At 40.6% G+C, this 16,778-nt stretch overlaps 1 protein-coding gene across 6 annotated transcripts in view; it reads left to right on the top strand.

The window, feature by feature from the left end:
* The window catches only part of Diaph3 (diaphanous-related formin 3), a 469,632-nt gene extending 453,654 nt beyond the window's left edge, over positions 1 to 15,978 (top strand). For all 6 annotated transcript variants that reach the window (XM_063274163.1, XM_063274159.1, NM_001305172.1 and 3 more), the window contains one exon: positions 14,813 to 15,978. In XM_063274163.1, coding sequence (XP_063130233.1) covers positions 14,813 to 15,072 — 260 coding nt within the window. In that variant the 3' untranslated portion in view covers positions 15,073 to 15,978. The remainder of the gene's footprint in view (positions 1 to 14,812) is intronic.
* The last annotated feature ends 800 nt before the right edge of the window (positions 15,979 to 16,778 follow it).

Genomic DNA, 16,778 nt, shown 5'->3' with positions numbered 1-16,778 from the left:
CCTCCTTCAGACTTTATTCAGCCGTAGAGGGATCCAAATAAGGCAACAAGCACGTGTGTCCCCACCTGGCACCGAATATGTAATTTGGTTGGTTAACGTCATTTTCATTGCCTGCCCTTTTTTGACAGCCTGAAATGGAGGAAAGTGCTTGTAGTTGCTTTGTTGAGAGATACTGAGAACGTGGATAGAATTGTGTTAGAGGTGTACTTTGTTATATCTAAGCTCTCTGTGAGCTGTTACAGGTCATAATTATGTCATTGACACATATCTAGCATATTATGTAGTAAGCCTCACTAGACAGACAATGACTTCACTCATTATAATTAATCTGTACTCAAATATGTAGGTCTGTAAATGCATATGATTTGTCTGTACAAGGAGAAAATGCACACGCTATTCAAGGACTGAGTGTGCGGGTTCACTAAAGTTCTGTCACCAAGATGGACTTGGTAAAACCTCAGACTTTACTTCCCTGTTCAGTTCTTGCAGCCTTCCTAGATCATAAGATCCCATTAATTGCAAAGACCTACTCACCACAATGGATTCTTTCCTCTTCCGAATACAATGTGAGTCCATCTAGGAAGGAAGTACCAGTCTTGAAAGGCTTTAAAAGCCAGATAGTTCTCAAGTATGCTGCTGTATGTAATGGTTATAAAGGAATGTTCGTTCCATGTTTTTAGAATCACTAAAAGTTATTCAGGCTACAATATTGTTCACTAAAATCTATTAGTGACAGGGGTAACTGGCTGACCTCTAGTGGCTATAACTGTAGCTACATCTTAGTTTCCTGGGGGCTTTTAGGAAGTCTCCTGTACCAAGGACTGCCTGCCTCCCTAAGGAGTACTGGGTGTTTTAAAAAGAGAGAGAAATAGGGAAGGAACTCTGAGTTTCTAAAGTAAGAGTTCTACAAGCAAGATCAGCTTCCCCGAAGTTCCATTAGTCTATGTTAGAGGGTGGTTTGAGAGGACGGATTCTTGGTCCACTGTGAGGGCAGGTGCTGGAAATGGAGCATCCGGCCGGCCGCCCTGTGCAATAATCTCCATGCCTCTTCAGGATGCCCCATTCTCATAGCCAGCTTCCAGGAGCAGTGCAAAGCAGTGTTATATAATCTTGCATGAAATGTTTTGAAGGTATTCAGAGTGTACTTATTAGATGTCAGTGTGAATGTCTCTCATAACGTGTAAATGTGGAGGCTTCTTGAATATTCTTATATTGATTTCATTAAGGCTCCTCATATATATTGTCCTGTTTCAGAGGCAAACTTTAGAGATACTGTCTGGGGCCAGAAACAGATTGGCATTGTCCAATAATTTAGGGATCTGGGCCTTCTAATTATTCGGGAATGATGAAATTATAGACTTGCATTTATCACAGTGCCCTGCACCAGGAGACATAGAGATGACTGAGAGAGATGTTATACTGCGACAAATAAAAAAGAGGATTCTGCCATATGCTGTTCATCTCTCTCTTTTACCTTATTTTTACAGTATATCATACTGGAATATTCTGTATAGTGTTCTTCTTGTTATGATTGTCTCTTGACCCTTTAACAAGACCTTGTATGATATCTTAAGCAAAAATATTTACAGGTATAAAATAAGAGGAAATATAACAGAAAATACCATCCGTAAAGTCAGAGAACTGCTCAACAGCTTTAAGTCATCTGAGATATCAAGGGAGAGCATGACTGAGGGTAAATTATGGCCATTTCTAGAACCTTGTATATAGATCAATGACTTGGTGCTGGCTGCAGGGTAGTTGGAAGTATTTAGAATGTATCTATTAAATGTCGATGTGAATGTCTTTCATAATGTGTAAATTTGGGGGCTTATTTGACAGAGTACTTATTTCTCTCAGTGGTTAAATGAACTGTGAATTCCTAGACATATATGGCTATTGTGGCTCTCTGGCACATTCTTCTTAATTTCAAATACTATGTGGATCATACAGCTCCAGAGACAGACTGCAATGTCTCCTCTGTGATGACATGTGTAGCTCTTGAAGACTGTCTGACTGAATGAACAAGGGACAGTTACCCATCCTTCCTCCTTGTCTGTCTGCCTGCTGTCAGCACCTTCTTCAGCTTTACCCAGAGAGCTGTACTCTGGTTTTTTCCTACCCACTGTATGGTACATTTCTAGTGCTTTGTGTTTTGTGTTACCATAGAGACGGGAGGTATTCCAAAGCCCCAGGAAGAGAGTGGAAGCAAGTCTTTGAGTTAACAGTCCCTGCTGGCAAGAAAAGCCTGAGGCAGGAATCTATAGCAGTAAACGGAAGGAGGGAATTGTGTGGTCCGAACCGTTTGTGTGTCCATGGAGTCTTAGAAAGCACGGACTCAGCCAAGGCAGCATTAAAAATGAGCTGTTTACAGAAACCAATTTTTCAGAGATCCCCGTGCAGCCTGGGGTTTCACAGAAACCAAACTGGGTGTTTTATTTGCAAGAAAATAACTGAAGTGACATTGATGTTTTCCTCATTAAAAAGGGACAGCTTGGAAGAGAGACCCTCCTTGCCTCAGTTATATTGCTGATCAAAATATCTCACCTTGAAAATGGAGGTCGATCATTCTTAACTTAGCCAAAACAATGAGAAGTCAGATTGTAGCTTCAGCACCAGGGACACAGCCAGCACCCAGAGCCTTGACTCTATATATGACAGTTGTAGCAATGAGCATACATTTCCCAGTTATGCTCTCTCACCGTATTGCACATGACCTAAGCTGTTGTGGTTTTCTGTATTCAGTGATTATACATTCTACTGTATTACCTATTTCATACATGTTAATGTTCCTGCATAAAGGTATTACACAGGTCCTGTTAAGGGGAGATAACAATGAAACTTTACAGCAAAAAACAAGAAGTGAGTTTTTAGAAGAACAGACGCCATCGGATACCTTTAAAAATCAGTCTCTGGAAGAGACTACAATCTGTGATTAAGGTGTTTGCTAGATTTCTTTTTTTTCTTTTAGGTCACAGATAGGGCAGTCTGTGTGGGGTATGAGCACAGATAAACCCCAAACCGTATCAGCACTTCTTCCCAGATTGCCCATACAAATCTGTCCTTGAAAGAAGGGCAGTACCCATAATCAGTCTGTAATGGCCAAAGCTGAGGAGGGTAGACTGTGGAACTTACTGTTGTCACCCTGGCACTAGGAGGTGGAAGTGGACTGGCCTAAGCTGCTCCCTTTCAGGTAATATCTACCAGTCACGTCAGATCCTGTATCCCATCCCCTTTAAAGAAGTATACAAGTCTAAACTCTTGGAAACACATACCAGATTTTATAATCAATCCTGGTATCATCAATCCAGGGCAAGATAACAAACACTGTTGAGCTCTGTAGGAGACCATCAAATCAGGCCAGTCTATCAGCCTTGATCCACCGCCACCAGTCCACACCCTGATACACTAGTCCTGCTCTGACAAATAGAATGTCAAGCAAGAAAAGCCAACTTCATTTGCAAACATGGAGAGTCATATTTACTAAGTTAGGTGTTGGGCTGGAGAGATGGCTCAGCCGTTAAAGGCTAGGCTCACAACCAAAAATAACTAAGTTAGGTGTTTCTGACTTTCATGGTATACACAAGTAAAACAAAAATCCCTAAATGGCAGCATAGTCTCCCTGTGCTTAGGAGGCTAGATTAAAATGTCGCAGCAGTAGATGGGTAAGCATTAGAATTTGAGTTTTCTGAGGATGATTTTAATGTCTGCCTTCTGTCTATTATCCCTTATCCCATTCACATAATCCAAGTTTCCAAGAATGTGTAACTGTTCGTCTGCACACAAAACAAGATCACAGTGAAATGTTGCACACTGAAGCACTGCTTTATTTCACCCCATTGTTTTTCTTTTATAATGTTACTATGGATAATAACAGATACATTAAAATAGCTGCAGGGGCTTTGAAATGCAGTGGCACCACATTCCGGAATGAAAACCAAGCACTTCCTCCTGGATTACTCTGACCCCCAAATTTCAGTATGCATGTTCCACTCCTCCTTGTCTCTCCCATTGGGCTGTAGGTAGATGTTACTGGCCTAACTGCCTGCTTGTTTTCTGTCAATCTCACACTTTGACTGTCCCTTCATAAAGCGCTTTGCTGTATTTATTGGACAACCCAGAAAGCGTATGGGAATGGAGTGAAATACATTACAGAAAAATTTACCAGAGTTCATTCCCAAGGAATGAGATTATTTTCCTGACCCAGAACAGTTTAAAAAAAAAAAACTGCAGAAGACACCATCAACTTGCATCTGCATGTTTCTCACAGGATTTATGGTAGACATGTATTGTATAAGATTTTTCCCTACCTGTTGACTGTTTACAGCAAGTGGCTGCCACAGCATACTTATATTACTCTGGGTTAGTGGCATGGAAGACTGTATAATTTAACATTAAAGCTGCATTTTACCTTAGGGTGTGCAAACTGATTGCAGGGAAAATCCAAAGCATAGTAAGGCTGGCTGTTACGCTGTTCTCTTTCGGGTAGGTTCAACGTTAAAAGGCTGAGTACACAGTACGAATGCAGGCTGTCTTAAGTGATCTCAAGGTATATTATGAACTTGGCTGTGCAGTCCAGTAAAAGTTCAATCTACTAGAATAATAAAAAGACTTTCATAAAATTGTATCCTATAGTAATACCTGATTCCATCAGTAGGTCTCCTTCTTTATTGATGATTCTCAAGAACTTGTGTATTAGGGAAATTTATCTTAATATTAAGAAAATATTGGTATCTTTAATCTGTTTTATATGAAGATTGAATGATACAGTTCTGTTTGATAATGTACTATGATCAGTATAAAATATGTGAACATATAACAAAGCTACATGTACTTGTCCATGCAGAAGTGAGCGAAAAATCTTGGTTTGAGTGACTTTTTCTTTAGCCACCTAAACTAGCATTTCTATATAGGGACACATTAGTTATAGAGCCATTCTTAGGAAGCCTGGAGAAATGAGCAGTATTGATCCTTTGGCTTATGGATTATTACAATTTGAGCTTTATAGTTTACAAATTGCTCTTGTTATTGCTACTAATTTTATAATAGCAATGATTATAACTTTCTCCCACCCAAATTCTAACCAGGCACAATCCTGTTAATCTGTTAATCACAATCTGAAAGATCAGATACTTTCTGGTGGGATGACTGTAGACAGCAATTAGCTTTCTTCCAGCAAAACTCCAACTTGACAATGTTGCACACAGAAACTTTCTGTAGAAACCTTCAAGCCCCAGAACACAGCAAGTCTATCAACTCTGCTTCTGTGTTATTATCAGGTTTCTGTGAACATGGATTGTTTTATAATATACAACCTCCCCCTAGTTGACTGTTCTTTCATTCAGAATTTTGAACTGTTAAGTAGATGCAGTTCCATGGCAGAAAGAACGGAGTCTTAAATACATCAAAGAATTAACAGCTTGCATGGAGAGCTGGCCATCCACTGAGTTAACGAAAGAACTCTCTTATTCATATTCCAGCGTATGGTCAGCACAAGATGCAGTGAGGAAACTATAGCTGTTTGGCATAATGAGGAGATAATTTAGATTGGCTTTGTTTTGTTTTTCTAATACTTGGCAGACTGGTGAATAGAAAAGAAATTGCCTTTATGTAATATAGTCCTAACTGAGGGGGGAGGGGCAAGGAGGAAGTAGGTAGAGCCAGTGACAAAAAAATGTCTGAGAACCAAAGCTGAATAAAGGAATGTGTGGTCTCTTAATGCTGCCCACAGGGCATGTTGTCATATTACCTAGTGACTATGAGATTTTCAGAATCTGACTGAAGGATTTCACATCTAAGCAAACTATTTTTGAAATTGAGCAAATAGAATTGGGTAGATGGTTCTGCCAAGTAACTAAAATCTTTCCAATCCAAAGATGTTCTACATTACATGATTCTATAAATCAAAATGAAACAGAGTAGAAATGCCCAAGATACCCATTCAGAAAAAACATCTGTGCATTTGATGTATCTGAGGTGGAATTGGAAAGTATATAAATGTAAACAAAAGAAGCTACTTAAAAGCACACTATCAGATACGGCTTATAAATGGCTTCAGAGAAATATCTCCCTAAGCATTTATTTAACTGGTTATTTTCCATTGTGGTACCCAAGTGATTCCCACTGAGAATCAAGCTCCCCAGACACCCTACAGCTTCCTAACTGTTCTTTCCATTTCTGATTGTGTGTTTGCTGTGGCCTCCATAAACATAAAGTCCTAAGATTTAGATGGAATTCTTCCAAAGCAAATGGCAAGAGCTACGTGTGTTGGACAGTCCATGGACTTCCCTAAGCTCCCATGGTATAGGGTTAAGTCTCTCTCTCTCTCTCTCTCTCTCTCTCTCTCTCTCTCTCTCTCTCTCTCTCTCGTCTCTCCCTCTCGAGAGAGAGACAAGAGAAAGAGACAAAGAGATCGAAATCTAAATAATTTTTCAAATGTATATTTTTTTACTTTGTACCTATATTGTTCAAATTCATCCCTGCTATTTCCCAGACTTTTCTTCATAAAACACAAGTGCAATTGATCAAATTGTTACCTATCTACTACCTGACAGGAAGGCTTAGAAATACACAGTGCCCTCTAAGCCACGTATCAGTGATCACAAGCATGCTGGCCCTGGATTGCCGTGAGCGCAGAGCTAGTTAACAGACGGTGGTTGTGCTCAGTGGGCTAGAAGGAAGAGGATGATGCTTTGCATTTGTGAGTTCTGTGTCAATGTGTTTTCTCAGATGAGAAATTGTGGTAGATTGCTTACACTGAAATGCTTAAAGGTGCCTTGATAGGCAGTGTGAAGCTCTGTGGTCAAGGATGGAAATAAAAATCTGTAGTCTTCTGAAAAGAGTTGGTTGAGCCAGAACCTTGTCTGAGAGAAGGCAGGAGGAGCAGGAAAGAAACCCAAGGATCTGATTGGGAGAAATGGATAAAGAGATTTGGTCGCTTAAAAGAGTTCACTGGAGAATGTGAAATAAATAGCTAAAGAAGGCCAAAATACAGATCATCCAAACACAGAATGCCGAGTTCGGTCATGCACACCTGTTAGTTACCCCAGTGTGCAGGAGTCAGAAGCAAGAGGATAAATCAGTCAATAAATAAAGGGGCCCTATCACAGGAGACTTTCTTAACCAGGACTGTGATGGTGTGAGTTCTCTAGTCCTGCCTGCAATCAGCTTCTGCTTCCTCATCGTCACGTGTAAACTGGGGTGAACAGACACACACACGCGTACACACATACCTCACCTCTGTCCCAGGGTTTTTAGAAGACTCACATGAATGCATCTGTGCACAGAACGTAAGGCACCTGCTGCCCAATTCAGTGCCCTATGTGTAAGGCCCAGAACCCACATAAGAATGGGAAGAGACACTCAAATCCCAAAAGTTATCCTCTGACCTCCACACATAGTCCATGGTTTGTGTATTCACAGAATGTGTGTACACACAAGTATATAACACAATACTAAGTAAAATTTTAAGGGAATCAAATACAAATACATGTCAGGAAAATGTTTTCAAATTATATAAGGACCATGTGATTCTTTGATATTATTTTAGTAATAATGCAAGCTATAAGAAGTATCTTGCAATGACTGCTGACACCAGTTGCCTGTATTAAAATTGCATAAGTCATAATCCTTCAAAAAATACTGCCTCATTTTGGACACCAGGTACTAGGATGGGGTACCCAGACCACTGTTACCTTCTGACCAGAAGAATACAAATTTAGTGATTCCTAAAATTTCCTCAGTTTTGTTACTTTGCCAGATGAGGGGATTCATGGTAGCATAATTCAAATAAGCATAACCCCATTACAGTTCAATCATAGCAAGGAGATGTAAATAAGAACCTGACACAGAGCATATAGCAAATATATATATATATATATATATATATATATATATATATATATACACACACACACACACATATATATATGATGTAATCTAGAGATGATTTAAAACACATGGGAGGGTGTGTATAGATTATAGGAAACACTAAACCATTTTACATAAAAGACTTGAGCATTTACAGATTTTGGTATCCAAGGCAAACCAAATTTTCCATTGATATGTAAGGGAAAATATAGTGCCAAACAAGAAATTCACCTGAAGTTAAGTGTCCTCCACACAAACTAAGACTTCATTATTTACATGTAACTGATGCAGTCATTGACCACAAACCTGAATTTTAAGTGGTGCTTGCCACTCTTCGTGAATGGGCTAATATCACTCTCCCCAAACCTCACTGTCCCAATCACATTCTGCTGGCCTGACTAACCCCATCCCACATCATTCATGTCTGCAAACTGTCTAGGGCACTACCATGAATCACCTAATTAGCGTAATCTATCAGCTGTTTTGCCAAACATGTAGGTGTGGGAGTCTTAACATGGGTAAAAAATTGCAGCCACTTAAAGAACACCTTCCAGAAACTGGAACAAAAGCCAGGTCTCAGGGGGAAATGAGGCCAGAGACAGAATGTAAGAACCTTGAGGCTTTGGGCACTCATAGGGAACAATTTCAGTAAAGAATGAGCAAAACCAAAGATTCTAAGAGGAATGCTAAGACTTGAGCATTAGGAAAGCAGACTTGGAAAGGGTACCTAACCCATGGCCTGTCAGAAAGGAAAGCAGCAGGATGTGGGCCCTTCCATTTCCTCCATCTTCAAGGGAAATGGGGCTTGACTTCCTCTTCTGAGCCTGGGCCCTTAACAAGATTCCATCTAGTCATACACTCGATTCCAACCTGCCCAGCACTGAGACTGGCAAGGCAGCTGACTCTGCTGCTTTTGAAATTTTATTTATGGCATGATAAAATGAGAAAGTAACTGTGTATATGAGCTTTACAGAAAACATACTAGCTTGAGAGTTAGTGTCTCGATCCAGAGATTTCATTATTTGAATGGGGATCGCATTTTGTTCAGATCTGTTTTTACACAAATGATTCTGATGGTTTAGTTGATACTTGTAAAGATGTTAGCCATATAAAATGACCTTTTACAAATCTGTCATTGTGTGTGTGTATGTATGTATGTATGTACATATATATGTGTATGTGTAAGGCAAAGAGCAAAATGAAACCAAGAAGACTCTTCATCGTATTGATAAATCAACAGTAAGGAAGCCCGAGAGATATCTACTGCTGGTGGCCAGCACTAACTTCAGTTAGTGCATAGATTAAAAACATATATTTGTCATACACTTTACTATTCCGCATACCCAGAGGTGCCTTAAAAATGATATTTATGGGTTATTCACTCCTTTTCCCTTAATAAAGCTGCTGACAGGGTGAAAGAACACAGCTACTTAGTAGGTCAAAGTAATAGTTAAGAGCAATGGAAGAAGTTGTAAAAAGACACCAAATTTCCAGAAGAGCGAAAGTCACTGAAGTCACATTAGGACTCAGATGTTGTATATTCCTTCTCCTGTCAAATCGGCCACAGTCTCGCCATTGGCCACAGAAGGTGGAGTCTCAGTTTCCTTATGCGTCAGAGAGTTGGCATGCCTAAGAGGCCAGTAACCGTTAGAACCACCGTGTTATGGAGGAGTGTGCTGACTTAAAGGGAAGAAAAGCCCCTCTGAAGCATAACCAGTATTTGCTGCAGTGGGAAGGTTCCTACAGGGGCCATCAGTCGGGGTGTGGTCCTTGCATTCTGCATGGAAGATACATAGCAACTATTGGCTGACATACTTCATTCAGATGCCAAAATGTACATGCGTGCATACATGTGTGGCTGCGTGTGTTGTCAGCCTCTTCCCTAGATTCCTGTGCTGTTGTGTTTCTGCGGAAGCAATGAGAACGCTCTTAGTGCAGAATGGGCGAGGTTTCTGAATGTTGCTGTCATCGAAATCTGTATTCTGCTGAACACTATATGGAACCCACACTGGATACAGTTTAGTCTTCGTTTTTAAATTTATGTCCAGTGGGCTCTCTGCATTTAAGAGCAATTCGACTTTCCAGCAGTCCAACTTTTAGTTCACAGAGGGAATAAAGCTCTCTGATTCTGTTCGTACAGTAAGAGTCATGGGGGGGTTAACTGAAATTAGTGAGTCCTCCTATTTTATAGAAAAATATTGTGTATTCTTATCCTGAATAAGATCTGTTCCACAGATACAGAAATACAGGCTATGTGTATTGGATTCCCTTATGGGTTTGGTACTAAGAACAGAAGCTGTCTCATGGTCTATCTGAGCTGCCATTACCAGTGGGCCTGAGTATTGGCAACACATCAATGGTAATATCTTAAAGGGGAAAAAGGAAAGCCCAAGATTTGATTCATAAAATTGTACAAAAATACTCCCTTTAGAAAATCAAGCAGGCATCCTATTTTGCCTTAGTATCTTTGGTTTCTGTTTTAAAACTGTGCGTTGGCAAAGATTTCTGTGGAGGATAAATAGAAGTGCTTCTCTTTTTATTGCAGCCCCAGCCTTACCTTTCAACCGAGTCCATATGTCCAAGAGTGCCATATTGTATTTCTAACTTGAGATGTGAAGGATGAAGCCTCCCACATCAAATTCTAATTTACTTATGCCTCTGCAAACCCATGCATTCTAATTTACAGACTTGCCAGCCCTGTGTTGTTTGAAAGACAACTATGGAAAATTTAATCCAAATGGAAACTAGGGGCCAGGTGGGTTTGTTGCTATGCAGAGAGGGGAGCTTGGCTTCTGGGAGTGAATAGTTATTGAGAAAGTGCTCACAGGGTTGCAAGCTCTCCCTTTAATGTGCTTTGTACATGTGGCTATTTTTCTAGGGGTCCGTAGAGTGGCATCTTCCTTTTTCACACCACCTTATCAGTTTCTTCCATGAAAGTGTTTCCTTCTGAAACTGCAGAGGACTCAAATACCAGCCATTTCTTTAGCATCTTATCCCAAATGGCAAACCCATGACTATTCTGAGTTTCTCAAAAAGGATCTAAATGTTTTTCCTTGCATCAGCCCACTGGTTATTGCCTGAAGCCTCCAGAGAAGTTCAAACACCAAAGCACTAAAAGAAGCACCCCAAGCTCTGCTGGACACTTCAACTGCTGTCCGGTAGGCAAAGACGTCCAAGTAGCTGGTGGCCTTTTTCTCAACAATCGGTCCACTGGTGACTTTCACAAGAATTGCTGGAGAAGAGTAAAATGTCAAAATCTGGATGAGTGTGGGTTCAAGAGGAATGTAAAAAGGAAAAACAGAGGCAAGAACCTCACTCCTTCAAAGGGTTTTCTTTAAAGGAGCCAAACACTGAGGTATAAGCCAAGGCAGAAGTGGAAACAAATAAAACTTTCCTTCTCTCTTGAGTTTGATGTTACCACAACAAATGTGTATGCTGAGAATTGTCTCAGTCAGTGTTTCTATTGCTGTAATGAAACACCATGATCAAAATGCAAGCTGGGGCGGAAAGGGTTTGTTTGATCTACACTTTCATGTTGTCCTTCATTGAAAGATCATTTAAGGATGACAAGAACTCAGACAGGGCAGGAACCTAAAGGCAGGAGCTGATGCCGAGGTCATGGAGGGGCACTGATTGCTGGCTTGTTTCTCATGGCTTGCTCCTTGGGGCTTGCTCCAGCTGATTTTGTTTAGAACCCAGAAGCACCACCCACAATGGCCTGGACCCTCCCATATCCATCACTAATTGAGAAAATGCCCTACAGCTGGATCTTAGGGAGGCATTTTCTCCATTGAGATTCCCTTCTTTCAAATGACTCTTGTTTGTGTAAAGTTGATATAAAACCAGGACGGGGATGATGACAGGGAGGGCTGCACCTTGACAGTTCAGTGGGGAGAGTGCAGCTGACAACAGGAAGGCAATAGCAAAAGGGAGACCTTAGAACTTGTTCTCAGGAGGGCAGAATGCATCCATCCTAACAGGAAGGAGGTACAGATAGATGCTAGATGCTAATGCTTGTTGAATGAATGGGCCAAATTACAATGACTTTAAATGTTCGCAGTTTGAAAAGAGCAGAAAGAGTATGAACTGTCTATCTAGGAAAATGGAAGGATGGATGGCTTAGGATATTACAATGAATTGAATTCAACCTTAGAATTCAGTCATCAATGTAATTGAGACCAGGACAGAAAGAGATGATGTAACCTTGAACATAATTGTGCTAAGGTAGATTCTATTTGTCTTTCTGCTTTACAAAGTTTTTGTAAGGGTTCAGGATTATCACTATTATGAATTTACACTTATCTTTGGCAAAAATATTTTTAGCTTTGTCTAAGATAGTTCCAGTGTCTCCTGAGACAACATCTATCTGGCTTCTGCCACTGACTTACTCAGTAACTAATGTAAGCACATGACCAAACCTCTTTTTGCTTTTACTCCTTAGTCTATAACATGATGGTGCTCTTTGAGATGCAACAAATTCTTTGTCAATTAACAGGCTGCTTAATAAATACAGGATGACCATAAAGTGGCATTTCAGCCCTCTGCTAAGCACTGGCAAAGTCATGCCAGAGCCGCCAAGTAAACACTGAGTCCCTGTGACTGATGAGCAGCTCCTGTAGTTTTTGAGAGGGGGAGGAAAGGTAAGTGTGCTAGCTAATTTTATGTCAACTTGACACACAGATTAGAGATACTGGAAAGGAGGGAGCCTTGAATATACTTCCATAAGATCCTGCTGTACAGAGAGCATTTTCTTAGTGATCAAACGGTAAGGGCCACCCATTGTAGGTGGTTCTTTTCTCCTGAGCTCTGTAAGAAAGAAGACTGGGCAAGCCATGAGGAGCAAGCTGATACCCGTATCACTCCGTATCCTCCACATCAGCTCCTACCTCCAGGTTTTTTCCCAGTTTGAGTTCCTCTCCTGGCTTCCTTCAGTGATGAACAACATAAGCCAAGTAAGCCATTTTCTCCCGCAAGTCACTTCGGCCATGGTTGTTCATCACAGCAATAGTAACCCTAACTAGGACAATAATCACCATATAGGAGCGCGGCTTATCCTTTTATCCCCATAGCTACTCTTTGAGATTTATTATTAGAATCTGGGACTCAAAGAGATTGAACCACCCATTAAAGTTCAGATTTCATAGTATGTCTACCTAAAATCCCATGTTATTTTTTTCTTTTTATTTTTCCACATACAGAATTGGCCTTGATTTTTATATAGCTATATTGTGGGCTTTATGAATTATTTTCTTGTAGTCCAGATCCATATTCTTGCCAATGTACTCTCAGTAATCCAAGATTTCAATTAGAGTTGCCCAGTAGCAAAATAACCTTGTTTGTTGGCAGTCTCATGATGGAGTAATATACAAGACATCAATGACCCGGAATGGTAGAAAGATTTGGGAATGAGCAGTATGCTGACAGAAAAATCAGCATTTAGCTACAAATGCACTTTCCGCACACCTTTGGGGGGAGGGGTTAGGTACAAGAAAATTCATTTCTGTGGCCCTGGGAAAGGCAGAACCACCAGTCCGCTGTGTGTTCTTTGCTGCAGGCAGAGTGTGCACCGTACGCTGCAGTACATAAACTCCTCCAAGAAAAAATCACTGCTCTGTTAGATTTTGATTTTTGAGTAACAGTTGCCCACCTGATAGAGAAAGTGATAAGAAAAGTGTATTTATTTTCTTCCAACAGCTAAAAGCTGATCATACTTCTAAAATTTGTAGAGATTGTCCAAGAAACTGTGTAAAATACTCATCCATCACCGGAAGCCCCTGGTCAGGAAATGACAGTGCAGTAAATATCTTCAGCAGCCACCTTTTAATGTCCAAGCTGTTTTCGGTTGGAATTTTCAGCGCGCACATAAAACACACTGTCATGAGTGACTGCTTGTGCTCCAAAGTCATTACTGTTGGGATAATGGGACATCTCTCGGCGAATAACCAAAAAACTTTAAATGTCATGTCAAGTGTGTTGGAGCCGTTTTCAAACCCTGTTCAAGGTTACATGAATATTGAAGCAGTCTGCTTTTTAAAAGTCGGAGATCTAGGACAGACTCAGACATGAGGCTGCACAATGTGCAAGAGATCTAGGAGAGACTCAGTCATGAGGCTGCACAATGTGGGGGTCGGTTAATTAGAAGAAATTTGACGTCTCAGAGAGAATCGGCCAGCACCTCTTAATCACTGCCCATTATGGAGTCAAGACCACAATCTCTTGCCAGTATATATGTGTAGATATGTGCAAGCATATATAGGTATAGGTAGATGTGGATATACCACTCAATGTCTTTATGACAGAGTTATGTAATTATGGTTTGCTAGAAAATGCAATTTGCCTGACAGCTTCATTATTTTTAAGGGATTTTTTTTAACTTTTAAACTTAAGAGAATCTTCCTTTTTCTTCGAAAAGAAACTCTTAATCTAATTCCCCTGTTTGGTCATAATCTGTACAGACCCAATGTGTTTACTGAACACACAGCTTAGCCAGGACTGCTGTAGTTACTGAAACTACATGGTATTTAAAATAAAGCTTTTGCTCTGTGGGATATACATCCTATTGAAAAGACACCCAGTGGACAATAAACAGACATGTGTGTGCATGTGCTTGCTGTGCTGCTCTGAGCCAACGATGAGGGAAAGAAACGGAGTGAGGGGAAACATGAGGTCCTTCTTATGGTTAGAGAGGCCTCTCCATTGCATTGTTGTTTGACCCAAATCCTGAATGAGGAATAGAAGCAGAATAGAAGGAAATAGACCATTGTCTACTATGACCTAATCGATCCTTAACTGCCACATACTTCCTTTATGTCTACCTTTCTACTGCTATTTCTAGCCTATCGAAGAGGACTTACTTGTTGAGAATGGTTAAAACTATGTTTTATAACATGCCTGGGCCTTGGTTTTCACACTGACAAGTTTCGTGTTTCTTTTTTCCTTACTGTAGAAAATCAGAAAATGCAGTTGAGTGAAGGGTCGCGTCCACACCACAGTATCAATTGCACCTCCACCAGGACTCCAGTCGCCAAGGAGCTTAATTGTAATCTAGACACTCATACATCTACAGGAAGGATCAAGGCAGTTGAGAAGGAAGCCTGCAATGCAGAAAGCAACAGAAAAAAGGAAATGGAACTTCTTGGCTCTGTTTCTAAAAGCGAATCAGTTCCTGAGGTTGAAGCCCTGCTGGCGAGATTACGAGCTTTATAAATGAAACTGGTTAAAAAAATGATTAAGCCAAACCCCCAGCCACGCTTTCAGCTGGAACACTTGAAAAGTTGCTTGTATGTAAGTGACTTTATATAGATCTAAATTATGATATATACTAGAAGAAGTAAAGCTAAATACGTGATCACAAGACTTTTCCTATATGCTTTTCCTCCTACATTACTCAAGATTGTAATGGGCTCTAATACTTTTATTTTTGTCTCCCGGTGTTCATTTATTCTGTATTTGCCAATTAAATTATACATGTTGCTTCAGAGAGCTAGGAAGCTGCCATGTGTTCAGCTGTGTCCTTAAGAAAATGAAATCTTTCTAAGTAATTTTTACCACTTCAACATTAATGAAAAGACATCAATCTGAAGACTTGGTGTCTGTCCCTGTGTATATCATATTTGCTATCTGAATAGACCCAAATGTTTCCAATACAGCATCAGAAACATGTGTGTGTGTGTGTGTGTGTCCGTCTATCTGCATGAGCCATGATGTTGACTCACATTAACTAACACTGGAAGACGCACTTCCAAAAATGATGCAGTAAGAATGTTTGCACTTTCTTTGCAAAACACACAGGCGTTTTGCAAAGTAGGAATCTAAAGTAGGAATGTATATAGCATCTCAGTACTACCTTGGTCTTAGCCAAGGAGACACTTTTACCCTCAGTATCATGGCTCTGAACTAAAATTACCATTCGGATTTTCCCACAGAATAATTTTTTATTTTTGACAAACTTAGGGTTTCAAATTTTTTAAAACTGACAATCAGTAACTGTGACAACAATCTGATATTTCGAGGACAGTTTCCATATGCAAAGGCTTCGATTGTACCTCACTTGGCACCATTCCTTTGTTATTTCCTTATCAAAAATAAATAAACTTGCTGCTTGCACTGAAAGAAGTATGTCTTTCTTTTCTCGCTTATATTCTCTGGATGCCGTGGGGGTAGACTGTGGTCTAAGCATCCCTTCTGCCTTATTACTTGTAACGAGCGAGTGGAACTAGTCCAGCAAGGTCTACTGCATTTTATGCCCTTATCTAAGGTGCCACCTCCTTTCAGCTCCAAGTTAATAAAATTAATTAGTACTATGAGCCAGGCTCTATAGACATCGAAGAAGCAGTTACCCGTAGTGTTGTGGGAGTAGCTTTGACCCTGCAGTACTACCATGCGCAGCCTCCACTTGCAATTCCTGTTTTCAAACAATCAGGGCAAATGGAGTTTGCACATTTAATCAGCAGCAAAGCACAATTGTTAGGAAAGCAAATGAAGGAATTCCACCTCTGAAGTGATTTTGCTAAGATTTTTCAGAAAGGGAAACTAAGCCAGATAACTCGAACACAGGACTGCAGGTAATGCTGGGCGCCTGAGGGGGCACAAGGGAGAAGCTGGCAAGTAAACCGAAATGAGGATGACAAAAACTCCCAAGGGCAGATGAAGGCAGGGGTGGGGGGAGCATAAACGAAGCGGCTGCCCCCACAGCATGTCTGTAAGAGCCACAGACAGCCTTGGAACAGACCAGGCTCCCAGGACAGTGGCTGGGCCGGGAGGTAGAACCCCAGCACTCTATCCCTGAGTGATGAGGAGTTTCTAAACAGGCCTTGGGTAGACGTGCCGAGGGGTAGGATGAACTCGTGAGGGACTGAATGCCCTCTCAGAGATCATTTTCTAGTGGAGAACCTGTCTTTATATGGCACTTC

This window comes from Rattus norvegicus, chromosome 15, assembly GCF_036323735.1.
Source record: "Rattus norvegicus strain BN/NHsdMcwi chromosome 15, GRCr8, whole genome shotgun sequence".
NCBI classification, from domain to species: Eukaryota; Metazoa; Chordata; class Mammalia; order Rodentia; family Muridae; genus Rattus; species Rattus norvegicus.
The sequence above is the reverse complement of the archived record's forward strand: the minus strand, read 5'-3'. Positions and strand labels throughout refer to the sequence as shown.